General features: G+C 40.7%; 1 protein-coding gene across 1 annotated transcript in view; it reads left to right on the top strand.

The window, feature by feature from the left end:
* trabd2b (TraB domain containing 2B) overlaps positions 1–13,255 on the top strand; it is a 67,185-nt gene extending 53,930 nt beyond the window's left edge. The window contains exons 5-7 of the mRNA XM_030082727.1: positions 8,128–8,224; positions 10,463–10,747; positions 12,411–13,255. Of these exons, the coding sequence (XP_029938587.1) occupies positions 8,128–8,224; positions 10,463–10,747; positions 12,411–12,639 (611 nt within the window). The 3' untranslated portion in view covers positions 12,640–13,255. The remainder of the gene's footprint in view (positions 1–8,127; positions 8,225–10,462; positions 10,748–12,410) is intronic.
* Positions 13,256–13,528: the final 273 nt, after the last annotated feature.

Here is a 13,528-nt window from a genome sequence, read left to right as displayed (position 1 = left end):
ATTTAAACTGAGAAATGACTTTAAAAGACTCAGCCCTCCCTCCAACCTTTCCGACATGGACCAGTGTCAGGCATGCCACATGCAGCAGTCAAGCTCTGGATTCGACCTCTCCCGGTGCCGTTATTTGACCAGAACGTAGACTAGTAGACTAGAACTTGGACAAGAAAAGGCCCTTCAGCAGCTGTCACTCACAGCGCCTCAGTGTGGTGCAGGGAGACAGACTGCCGTCTCGCTGCATGAATGAGGAGTGAAGTCATAATGGAGATGAGAAATGTGACAGAGTAGAAGGAAACTCCAGAAAGCCAATATTTCTGTGTCGAGAAACCCAGAGTTCTGCAGAGAGCCGAATTACACTATTTCAGATTTACAGGTGGAGTCAATGTGAAGCTCTGTTTTCAAGGCAGTGGTTCAACTATTCCTGAAGCGCTGTGGGTAGTTGTTTCTCCAGCTCTGCTCTGTTAATCGAAACGCTGCTGTGTGATTTATAGAGGGATCCTGGTACTGTTAGTATAAATGGAAGTGCACAGCAAGGTGCAAGGATACTGGGCTTATTAAAATCTTTGCAGCATTACTCATATGTTGCTGAAGGAAGCATGAGCGGTAGTGGAACACAGGGCACGTCAGAAAAGACTTTCTCCTTCAGCACAAGCATGAAAAACTGTCCAAAAATACACGAGCACTCACTGCTGTTAACAGGGAAAACACAGTTTGGTAATCTGATAAAAACCAAGAGTAGGCATCAATGGAGAAAACAGCATAACTGATGAAATGAAGGAGTTTTAAAGTTGGATTATTATGGAAAATAATCCAACTACAGTTACTCATTTTTCAGTCACTAGCTGACTACCTTTAGAGACTAAGTTAATTCAGCTCTCACAATCCAGCAAGTGGACATACACACTCATTATTTACTTTCAAAAGACGTTTACAAAGGATTGTGCTTCATTTGGTAGGTTTGGAGTCTTGTCCATAAGCACCTGGACTTAACTGAAAATTTCTCTAAATAGGCCAGATTGCATGGCGGCTCCAGTTGGTGTCATGTATGAAAGTGTGTGATCGGATTAATGTGAATTACAGTGTGACCTGCTTTAAGGCTTCTAATCTAATGAAAATGTGAATGCTAAATAAATAAATAAATAAGAACCTATAAACATAACCAACAAGGCATAGACTATTATTACTTTCTACTAAACTGTGTTCGCCAAACACAGTTGATGTAGCAACAGGTTGTATGCCTGTAAAAACAACGCCAGGTTAATACTGTATTCAGTAAGCTTCAGTACATGCTATGTTTTACAGCAATGTTAAAGTATACTGTTTATACTGTTGGCACAAACTGCATTGCTATCACTCTGTTTATAGTTTTAGAAAAACAGAGAAAGACATCTTAAAAGTTAAATGCTGTGGGTGATTTGTGCAACAGCAGCAACACAGAGCCGGCCAGGACTACCAACCAGAACAGCAGAGGAAGGAGAGGATTTTATGGAAGAATTCACTCCAGGGGCCTTCGGAGACTTGCAGAATGATACTCAAATTGACATTTGAAGCTATTTTGGTGGTGATTCATGGTGGTCCAGCATCTTACAAGTTTCCCCTTTAATTTGTCACCCATTTAACACCTACACACACAAACACAAACAAGTGGAGATTAGTTGAATTTTCCCCCAGTCTCATGTGTCTGCACTTTATTTCGACTGGAAAAACATTCACTAACAAATATAAACAGAGAACACACCCCTATCAACTATGAAGTCCCCCCCCCCCCCCCCCCCCCCCGTTGGCACGTGTATTTGCTCTCTTCCTCTGTTTTGCCTCATCTGCTAATCTCTCTTTCATCTGTTGTTTAAATGGCTCAGAGTCAAAAGCTTGTGTTTGTTTCCACCACATTATAGCAACAGAAGTGAGCGTGCATGTTGGTGGATGGAGGGTTTACGTCACTGCAGTCACTGTTGCACTCCGATTCTGCTCACCTTTTACCTTCAAACCTTTTCCTGCCTCTCCTGCCTTGAACCGCTCCAAGTTATCTCGTTTTAGTTTTCCTTGTTTTCTCTCTTCCTTTGTTCTCTGTTTGAGCAGTTTTCATGTGAGGTGGTCTGCTAGCAGGCCCTCTGAGTCTTTTCTTTTTTGTTCAAAGCCCCTCGCACATATCAGTCGATGTTAAGTTTACGCAGCATAATTGCAAACACATTTGTTTGTGAAAAACCTGAAAAATAACATAATACTCTTCCTGTGTCTTTTCTTTGGTGTTGGACAAGTCTCAAGTTTGCTTTGTTTGTATTTTCCTCTCTCTTCTTGTTTCTAGCTTCTTTTTTATTTGATCAGTGTCCACAGGCCAGTAGAATGAAAAGAATGGAAAAATCAAATTAATGGAGAAGCTAAGCAAAAAAACCTGCGGGCGACCCTGAGGTGGAAATTAAAGGCCATGTGTAAAGCCTACACATAAAGATTAAATAAAGATTGAAATAGCTTCAGTTGAGTGTGGGTGGCGACAGGAAAATATTCTACAGCAATGTTTTTTGGAGCACTAATAAGTTCACAAATAATTTTACATGAAGAAGAAACAGTGAATGTGAAAGGAAATTAGACCAAAAGGAGTAGAGGGGAAAAGACAGTGCCGCAGTGGCAATCAGATGAGCAAACCTGCTTTAAACAGACATCTGCATCACAAAAAGTAGGCCAGATGAAGAGACAGACATTAAGTCAAGGGGTGGGTCCAATAAACACAGACAGACAGGGCGAGTACGTTAAGGTGCTGCTGTAAGTGGAAATAAAGCTGGAAAGGTTAATAAACTGAGAAGTAACTGGAGCATTAACTGAGCTCACAGGAGCCTCAGCGGGGGAAACACCCTGTGAGGGACGATACGCACTGTAAAAAATGAAGACTGCTTCTACTTCAAGCTGTTTTTTCTTCATGCAAAACACAATGAGGCATTCACAGCTACCTCACATAATGGTGACAGACACTCAACAACAAAGGGTTGTTTGCAGTGTTGGCTTTAACATATTACTTGTGAGACATTTTTTTTTTAACACCACTGTGTTTGGCAGTAGTACCTTACTAGAGTATTCAGTTGATCTATCTTTTAAACCACTTTATTCAATTCAGGGTCACAATTCATTTATTAACCTCACTCACAGCCTTTTAGACAAAGTGAGGAAACGTCAGTACCGGAAAACCTGAGAAAGGAGAGAAATAGAGACGCAGAGTAGGAGCAAACCACTGCAGCATCATGGAACCCTAATCCAATAATGCATTACTATTGTAAAATTTGTAACGCACTTGTGTTTCTGTGCCCTTGTTTCTCATCTCTTCTGGCGGTGGCGGTTGCAGTTGCAGCACTGCTGCTCTCTTTCTGCCCTGCACACAAAATAAACTGTTAGCTTTACATCTCCCCAAAGCTGCCATCAATAGTTGATCTTTATTTACAACCCAGTTTACTAGATGAGTACCTTTATTTATAGGATCTGTGATGCAATCCCTGCTCTATAGAACTTTAGCTTTCCTTTATGAGGCCTGTAAGGCGGTCTAAGAATATCTGCACACAGTTTATTGTGACTGTTTTGTTGCGGAGACTTTATTGTTTTTATTGTAAATTCCTTACTTATTGTACCTTTAACCGAGGGAGTCAACTTCAGGTGACAGGTATTACTTTTCCAACAACTTACATCCTCAGGAACAACTAAATTAATCCTATAACTTTTTCAGAAAGTAAAAGTAAGTGTAGCTGAACACTGGGGGTGTGATGAGCTCTTGTGAGATTAAATCATGACAATATTTCTTCTACAAGTGAAAAGCTGTCTCAGGGGCACAGTGCAGAACATAGACATGTGGTGCAGAAGCCAATCAGAGCTATCCAAGCTTCTATTTGTGACCGGTGGGCAGCAGTAATATGCTTTTGCTACATTTAGCACAATGCAGGAGTCTCCATGTTCTGTGGTTGAAGATGAAGAACTGATCTGGAGTCAGGGAAAGCTAGAAGCACCAGAAGTCGACAAAATAACAAAAATGAACAGCACTCAGACACACGTGTGCATAACAAGAAGGATGGTAACAGCACAGATAACAAAGGTAAAGTTTTAATACTTGCAGTGAACCAACTAAAGCCGTAGAAGTTGTGAAAGTGAGGTGAAGAACAGCTTTAGGTACGGTGGTTTGAATGAAGACGATGATCAGGAGTATCTGTGTAGAAGGTTTCTTGATAGGTTGAAGGTTAAAACTGTTTTTTACACCTGAGTTCGGCACCAACAAGAAGACAGGAAGATGAACTGGAAGTTGGTGGGGATGTTGAGGTTTTTCTGGCAGTGAGCAGGATTGACAGGATTAATGAGTGCAGTACATGAACAGCATGTTGAATATTTTAGTGAGAAAGAAAAACAGTTGAGGTTGATGACATTAGACAGAGGATATTGAAAGAAGTTGATCCATTGTGGCAAAGATGAATGATAATGAGTTATCTTTTCTGCATTGCAAAAGCGAGAGATTATTTACTTGTTTATTTGGCTGCCATAAATTGTGAGAATATAGGTACACAAATTTGAGCAAAAAACTTCCTTTGTAGTTAGGAACAAAACTGTGTCCTGTTAAAAATTTGATAAAAAATTTGATTTTGTGTCTTTTGACTTTGTCAACATTTAACCGAGACCATTATTGTTTACTGATCCAAAGATCCCCGGATGCCAAAACCTAACCTTCAGATTTTAATCTTGGAAAATCACGTGCAAATATGTGGCAAGACAGTTCTAGGAAGACATTTTAACAGAAAACAAAATGGTTTAGTTCTTAATAATTACAAATACAAGCATTAAATTGTGTCTCCAGTGTATCATCAAAATAATTGACTACATAACATTTACCTTCATCCCATCCTTGCCAATGAAGAGCATGAATGATTTAATGATTTGTCACACAGAATGCCGACATGCATAGTTTTACTAAATTAGTCAGTGGTTAACGCCGCCACAGAATGTTAAACGGCGTAATACCTGCTCCGTTATCCTATATGTGCTGCGTGATGTAGGGAAGCAATTAGGACTCAGATGATCTCTAGTGTGACTCTTTTAAGATGTTTGCCGGGAGTTCTCTGTGCTTCAGTAGCACCACATTGTTTACTGTCGGGATTCTCCACAAACAAACACAGCAGTCTGGCCTCCCACCTGCACATTCATCGCTAAGGAAAGAGTTATTATCCACGTTTCTAACCGCTCACCCACACACAGGGATGAATGAACTACAACCCTTCCTGAAAGCAAACAAAGCACATGCATGTCAGATGAAACATTTCAGAATAAACCTCTTTTTCAATCCAAAATTCATGATTTTGAAAGACACAGAAAACAATGTTGTTGTCTGCAGTATTGTGCTCACTCAGGGAGAACAGTAATTGGAGGTCAAACATAAAATCGAGCGATGATACAAGTGATGGATTTCATCTTGTGAATGACAGGTTTGGGGATTCTGTATGTGTTTTCTATTTATTCCCAGACAGAGTTTTTTTTTTTTTTTTTGTCTGTTTGATTGCTGATTGAATGAAATTTCAATTTAATCGCAAGTGTGCCTATGAAATGAAACCGATGTGGAGGAAAACTGGCATCTCAATGTGTCACGCGCACACACACGCAGGCATGTACGCACACACACACACACACACAATGTGTGATGTGAAGACAGCAGGGCAGAAGAAATCAAGTCGACACGTAAAACAGCCAACTTGGCCTCGCAGCTGGCGAACACACAGGACAGGCGCTGCTCTGAACTGGCACGCAGATATTAATGAAAACATTACTTGACAGAAAGATGAGGTATCTTGAGTCTGTTAGCATTCAGTCACTGAATGAGCGGCATTTAAACCCAACATCTTGTCAGAAGGGACGAAAGACAGAGGGAAGAGCGTGTGAGGAAAATCTTGATCATAAATGTTCAGACATTTGCGTAGATGGACATTTTTAAGAGAACAAATACTGAAGGTACATAGTTTACTGAGTTAAAGACGAAGAAGTCATCTTAGTTGTGGCTCTGTGAGAATCATTCATGTGATGCAAACGAAAATCTCAACTGTCATTGCGATGTATTACATGAAAAACAGGAATATCTTTGCAGTTTGATGGCTGGCCATTTTATAAAAAATATTTAATAAAAAAATTAGTGCCTTTGCAAAAATTTACCAGCATGGGTTGATACATTTCACTCTTTACTAAAACGAATAATAAAAGAATCAGCCATAAAGCCAGACTACAAGGCTTTTTCCATTTCATTATTTCTACAACTTGTCCTTTTTTCTGTACGTTTTTATTGCATTACATAAAACGTTTGCAGCCTTGGAGAAAAAAAAATACACAAAAGAACAAAAGAACACACACAAATGCACAAATACACACGCCCACCTTCGCCCGGACAAAATCTCACACTCAGGTCTTTGTGTAATCCCATTTGATCTTGCCGACACTGTGTTGGTAGAAGCCTCCTCTCACTCTGCAGCCTATCCCAGTGCTGCCTTTGAACTCAGATGCCAAGAAAGTGTAACACCGCGTGCCTCTTTTTTTTCCCTTTTTTTTTTTTTTTTTACTTTCAGGAATGATCAGGAACATTATGATGATAAAATAGGCAGGAGGTGACAAGCTGAGTGGGAGCAGAGGGCCCAGGCAGAAAGCAAGTAAGAAGCTTGAATATTGTCAACGTGTTGTTAATAAGCTCAGGAAAAGAGCCGAGGCGTGTGAGAGTGTGTGATCTCTTGGAGGTGTGCAGGTAGGCTGTGTGTGTATGTTGAAGCATCGATATGAATTCCTGTTCGAGCGTGAGTGTTAGTGAGAGTGATGTCAGGCTACATTGCAGCTTATTGCCGAGTTGAGTGAAGCACAGGATTATCGGGGGGGTAATGAGCTCATTGGTGCTCACTACCGAACGAGTGAGTCCAGGAGATGAACAGCAAGATTACATTTAAACACTGCCTTAATGTTTGTCTTCAGTAGCACCATCGCTTGCAAAATGTATTGATATACCTGCAGTCTCAAGGGGAAATACCCATTTAACAGAAATATCCAGAAGGCATGCTACAAGAGTAAGTAACAGCTGGGCAAACATTCATTAAGTTTTTTTGGAAAAAACTTTTTGGATCATTTCCAGAAGCAGCAAATGTACCAAGCAATGATACTCAGAAAAATATTTATGTATCAGAAAAATGTTGATGACTTACAAAATAAATTGGTTAATCGATTACTCGGGTGGTTCAAAACCTGGAGACTGAAAACTGCCCATTGTTTTAGTGTTACGGCTTATCCACCAGTATTCTTCTGCCAGTCGCAGATTAAAGAGGGGAACCTTAGCCATTCTTAAGGTGAATCCAGGAGGGAAATGCTGGGAATGACTCCCAAACCAAATCATAGTTACCTTTTGGAGCACAGTAGTTACTGGTTCATAACATTTAGAGAATACTGGATATTGAAATCTGCAGTACCACAGGTACAGTGGGGTGATGGGTGGCACATTGAGAAGATCTGTGTGGATGTTCCCTGGATGCTCTCACTTCTGCAAACAAAATGGAATTGAAGTTGTTAGTATAAACAGTAACTATAATTTGACAGTAGGTATAAGTGTGTGTGTGTGTGTGTGTGTGTGTGTGTGTGTGTGTGTGTGTGTGTGTGTGTGTGTGTGTGTGTGTCTCAAGTTTACTTTGTGATAAACTGGAGTTCAGTGCTGTACTCTGGTTTGAATCCAATGTGGCTGCGACAGTAATCCCACTGTCACACATTACAGACTTGGATAGTGAACAAAGGAAGAGGGCAAAATATAAATTACCCCACCACAACTTCACTAGCACTTAAATAATTTAAGCAAAAACAACGACAGCCTGCATGGTAATAAAATTATTTGTTCTACAGAGATGAAGGGCCTTTGTTCAACTGAATGTCTGTACAACAATTTATGACAAACAAATGAAAAGATGGAATAAAATTTTACTCACCCTAACGCTACAAAGCATTGCATCCTGAAAGGTTTTAGTTTTGTTCTCTTATGTTCATTAAACTCTGTTAGTCTCCAAGAGAAATTGCGTGCTCAGCATGAAAATGTTTTCCATGCCCTTGTTCACCTGTCCTACCTTTCATGACCTTTGGCTTTTTGTCCACTGTTAGGTCACTTCCTGGGGAACCACAGTGTACTGGACATCCTCAGGCAGGAGGGATACGAGATCGTTCACATGCCCTCAGATTATCAAGAGCCAGTCTCAGAGTGAGTAGTCAAAGAGCAGCGCAGTGCTACAGGTGGTCGATTATTCCATCTGATTTAAGCAATGTGGTAACAAAGAAAACTGAAAATTAGAAGATAGTTTGGAAGACAATCAGTCATCTGGGGATGGAAAAAAATCTTTGTTTACCCTAACAAATGATGGGCAAAAGCGGATTTTCTCCCACCCTCTTTAAATTAGTTTTGTTCTGGAGTTTAATGAGCGAATTCAGATTTGAACATTGAGCAACTGCAGTTACGCAATCACTGGCTCTACTTTGAAACCACACTATGAATGTCTTAACTTGACAAGATAATGAATTGAAATTGACAAGAAGAGTACTAACATTACACTGATTCCGTTAGGGGAATATGGGACGTTGAGGCAGAGAATTTGTGCGCTCATTGTTTCTGTCAGGTGTGCAGATACATCTGCACATGCATCTGTTACTGCTCACCCCTTCATCACTTAGCCAGTCCACATCCGTCTAATTCTCTCAAGAGTTAAGGCATTTAACCTCTAGATTTATTGGAGTGCACAGAAGATAGGGCCCCAATTGTGCTCTGTAACAAATATGGCTGAGCTTTGTAGCAATCCTTTGATACCTCATCAACTCCCTCACCTTCCTCTCTCTCTCACTCCCTCCCTTCCTTCCTCCCACATCTCCCCCTCTCCAGCGGCTGCCAGAGGCACGCTGCCAGCAGTGGTTCTGCCTGTTCTCACCACAACACACGAAACATACGTACACATTATTTATGCCGGGTGAGCTGAGTGATGAATGGTGACAAGGAGCGAGGATAGCAAGACTGTCGAGGCTTGAAATCACACGTGTAGTTTATACATGATTCACATGGAGATTTAACTGTTCAGAGCGTCTTCTCTAAAATTCTTTTTTCAATCCCTACTGATATCCACCCACCTCGGAACTTGGTCCATGAGGCTATAAAATAATAACAGCCTCTGGAATAATAGTGAAAATGAAAAAAACAAAACAAAACAAAACAACAAAACAAACGTTTTTTCATAGCAATAAAAAAACAACCATTCACCCAGAAATCTGGGGATTTTTTACAAACTTTTATACTTCAACTTAGAGCTGTAAATGTAGCTTTTCTATCCTCCCTGCACCCCTTCAGCAGACTTGTGGTCTTCAGCCAGTGGTTCTGGGTTTAAAAGCTGAGAAGTGCACTGACTTACTGTGGTCACAGAAAAGTTTTTCATGTTCTTCGACCACACACTCGCATGGAAGCAGTTGCATTCCCTGATGCAAGGTGATGTGACAGGCACGGAAAGAAACACAAGATGACAGTGAGAGAGGTCTTTATAAAAGTTAATAGCCTCAAACCTGGACTTTTTCCATGCAACACACAAAATTTCCTGAAGTGTGCTTATATGACTGACAGAGAGCAGACCAGAGCTGGGTTTGGCTCTACAGTAGCTTGACCACAGGCATGGACCTATCATCACACTGACCAAGCCTCCAGGACCCGTTTGAGATTAATAGAGTTTAAGCTTGTCAAAGCAGAAGTGCAGACCTTCATATTAATAATGACTAGAAAGACAAAACTAACAGTAAGTAAATCGAACTGATGGAAACCATAACTAAGGTCCGTCCTACGGTCTATGATATGACAGATTTGATATAGCAGATTTTAGTAATATGCAAGATTGAGTTGTTGAAATTGTCCTTGATTTCCCTTCTTGACGGCTTCTTACAGATTTACTGTCTGGAATGAGAACATGTTTTTGAAATTCTACCTTATAAAATAGAGACATATGCAAGCCATATTGAGGGGGAAGAAGAAAGGAGAAAGTACGAGTAATGGTGAAGGAAAGAGGAGCATGGCAAAAGTTTTTGAGGATTGGCCAGAGATTCTGGGTGGTCTTCTTTGGTCAGGCAATGGTTCTGATGCTCAGAGTATGGCCACAAGAGTTATAGTTTCCTCTAATGTTGCCTACTGGGAAATTCAGCCACTCAGGACAGTGTTAATAGTGCAAAGTGTCCCTTGTGGTGTTTAAGTCCTTGATTGAATTTAAGGGTTATAAGTGTATTCGAGTGGCCAGAAACCACAAACAATAACATTCACTGGCAGCGAGTTCGAACTCACAGGAAAAGGTTTTTTTTTTTCCCAAGTACTGTGTAAATAAAGTGTTTCAGTTACACGTCAGAATACACCTATGATTTATATAGTGGAAAATGAATATTAACTAACTGTACGCCTGTCCTGTTTTCCTCCACTCAGCGGTAAACCCGAAAAAGAACAACCTGCCGTAGAATCCAGCGAGGAGAGTAAAGACATGAGCACCGTGGCTCCCACCAGCTGGCTCACCAGTCCAGAGACGAAGCAGGAGCCAGATGACCCAGACAGCATACCCATCCCCGGAGAAGAGGAGCTTCCTCACATCCTGCTCCCCGATAGCTTGAGCCAGCTGGAAGAGTTTGGAAGGCACAAACGGCCTCGAAAAGCCCACCGAGGGCATGGGAGACCACGTCTTTTCAGTGATCTCTGGGTTCGCATTGGAGATGGGTGAGATATCCTTTTATTTCAGTTATCTGGGATGTTTTTTTTAATTCAGGCTCGTGGATATACAGCATTCAGGCAATCAAGTACATTTAATAGTTTAGAAAAACAAAAGGAAGAGAGAGATGCTTTATTCAAAGAGACTTGGTTAGGTAAAGATGCTTGAAAACTTGTGGATAACATTAACTGGAAGACCATCATTTTATTGTCTGCTGTAAAAAGGATTGACATGTTGTGGTACTGGTGGTGGTGTGACCTTACAGCAAACTCATTGTTGTTTCAAGCATCTCTCTGTGGAGTTTACTTTTTCTTCCTTTGCCTGAGTTAGCCTTCCCTGGATACTTCATATTCATCCCTCAATACAAAAACACGCTTGTTAGGTTAATTTGTTGTAGGTGCAAATGTGTTTGACATTGCGGTGTACCCTGCCAACCTCGTGGAGGGCAGAGTGACGATGCACTGACTGTATATGTTTTGCGTATGGTCACATAAAAACCATGGATCGATGCCATACAGTTGCATAGAGTTGGAAGAGGGATGTCATACATTACGTAGAGAAGGTGTTCTGTTCTCCTGTAATTCGGTCTAATTTTATTTACATCTCGCATCGTCACAGACAGTGGGCGGCTTGATCCCAGTAAAAAAGGCATTTCCAGATGAAATTCCGTGTAGATTTCCCTGCCGTACCGCATATGCATGAATAATACAGGACATACAGGTGAATGGCCACATGTAATACTACGCAATCAGTCACGATTATCCAATTTGGCATTATTAATTCTCCCATAACTGCATACCATCTTGTCTGATTTTGGATAGACTACGCAGCGATGTCGCACATTTCCGATTCTTTCTACATAATGTGGACTGACCTCAGACTGTTCTCGTATAACCCCGTACCAGCCAGCACGCCACAGCCTGCAGCAGCCCGGTGTGAGAGGGGGTTAGGAAAGCTCTGGGACTTTTGTTAGCCTTCTACATACATATGAACACAAAGCTGTTTGGGTTTATTTTCACATACTTATACTTTAGTAGTTTAAATGGAAAAAAAATGAGACACATTTCCGTAGCTGAAGACAAAGCATGGTCAGATAATGAAATTCCCCATCTTGAATGGACAAGTGTTGACTAAATGTCAACAAGAGCTTCAGTTTGATATCATTTGGAGACTGTTTGGTACTCATGGATGGAAGTGCTTTGAGAAAAAGAGTTAAGAGAAAAAATAAGCTGCTGGGCTGAAGCCACAAGCTGATTGTTTATAAATAAAACTAAAATTGGACTATTTACAATTCTTTAAAAACTGTTCTGAGAAGCTGGAGGGAAAGGCACTGTATCTCTTAAACCACTTTATCCATTTTCAGGTTGCAGCAAATCCTTGACATTATCAATGGTAGCGCCTGAATAAATTCCCAGTCCATCACACGAGAGACAAACGATAACAGGGCACTCAAATTCACACATAAGAACAATTCAGAGTCACCATTTTGTGTCTAATGCATATTTTTTCCCACCAAAAGAAGACCCCTGCATATGCAGGGAGAACATGCAAACTCCACGTAGAAGGTCTGTTCTTATGAGTGCGAACAGCAGTACTGTGCTGCCTGGAAGACAGCCCCATGTTTACAATTACTCAGCTGAATTCACTCCCTTGTGTTTTCCTTTCTTTCAGCACTACCCCGATGCCTAATGTGAGGATAATAAACGGTTACATAACGGTGGACCCTCCGCTCATCCATCAAGAGCAGCATAGACAAACGGATATCTACGTGACAGAGCGACACCACAGCTCACCTCCGCCCACTCCGCCCAGCTCCAGCTCAGCCCCGCCAGTCCACAGCACTCCGGCACTGACTTGCATTTTAGCTTGGTTTTTGTCACACCTGCTGTTCACCTCTTGACCACAAGTCAACATTATCTCATAGACACAAACACTTAAAAACAGTACTGCATCTATAGCAGAGCACTGGAATGTACCTGAGGAGACAAACAGAGAGCGGCCATCACACATACAGAGCAGAGTCGGAGGAATATTTCGGTCGGGACAAAGCGTTCTCAGTCAGGAGAGTCCTGCATTCAGTCTCCACCAAAGGGAGAGACCAAAAAGAACATGTTGAAAGGCCAAGGCTTTAAAAACTTGCCAACTGGAATAAGCTTCCAGCCATGACATGAGCAATGAATGGACTATATTAGACTGTAAAGGGTGGAGTCTACACCTCATGAAAGTATTAAGGTAGAATAACAAACACATAGCACAGAGAGGAATTGTAATTTTGGAGAATCTAAGCCTCTCTTTTTTAATGAAAATTGTAATGCTGCATAGAAGTAAGATTCCCCTAATAATGAAAATTGACCATTACTAATAAGAGTTATGAGTCTGTGATAAATGAGATGAATGCATACAGTGCTGTGTGTGTGGTGGAGCACTCAGTTGCTACTTTGTAAATTGTGCATTTTGTTTATAAATAAATATTGTATATTTATTATTTCTGTAAGGAAAGAGTATATTTTCTTGCTTTTTGAAGACAAATGTAAAAAAATAAACTTTGAAAAACACTGAAGTGGGTCAATATTTTCTTCTTTCCAGCTAACTAATCATTTGTACCTAAATGTACATGGAGAAACTACAGTGAATTCCATAACAGGGAGTTTATATGAACTTAGCAGTTGGTACCATCAGTGAGATTATTAATGTGTATGACTTTGGATTACTCAAGGTAAAAAAAAAATAATAATAATACTAAGATTTATCATAACTGGCTGACTTTGAGATGTACTGATGTCCATTCA

The sequence above is a fragment of the Salarias fasciatus genome, chromosome 23 (genome assembly GCF_902148845.1).
Source record: "Salarias fasciatus chromosome 23, fSalaFa1.1, whole genome shotgun sequence".
NCBI classification, from domain to species: Eukaryota; Metazoa; Chordata; class Actinopteri; order Blenniiformes; family Blenniidae; genus Salarias; species Salarias fasciatus.
Note: the sequence above shows the minus strand (reverse complement) of the source record. Positions and strands in the feature narration are given on the sequence as shown.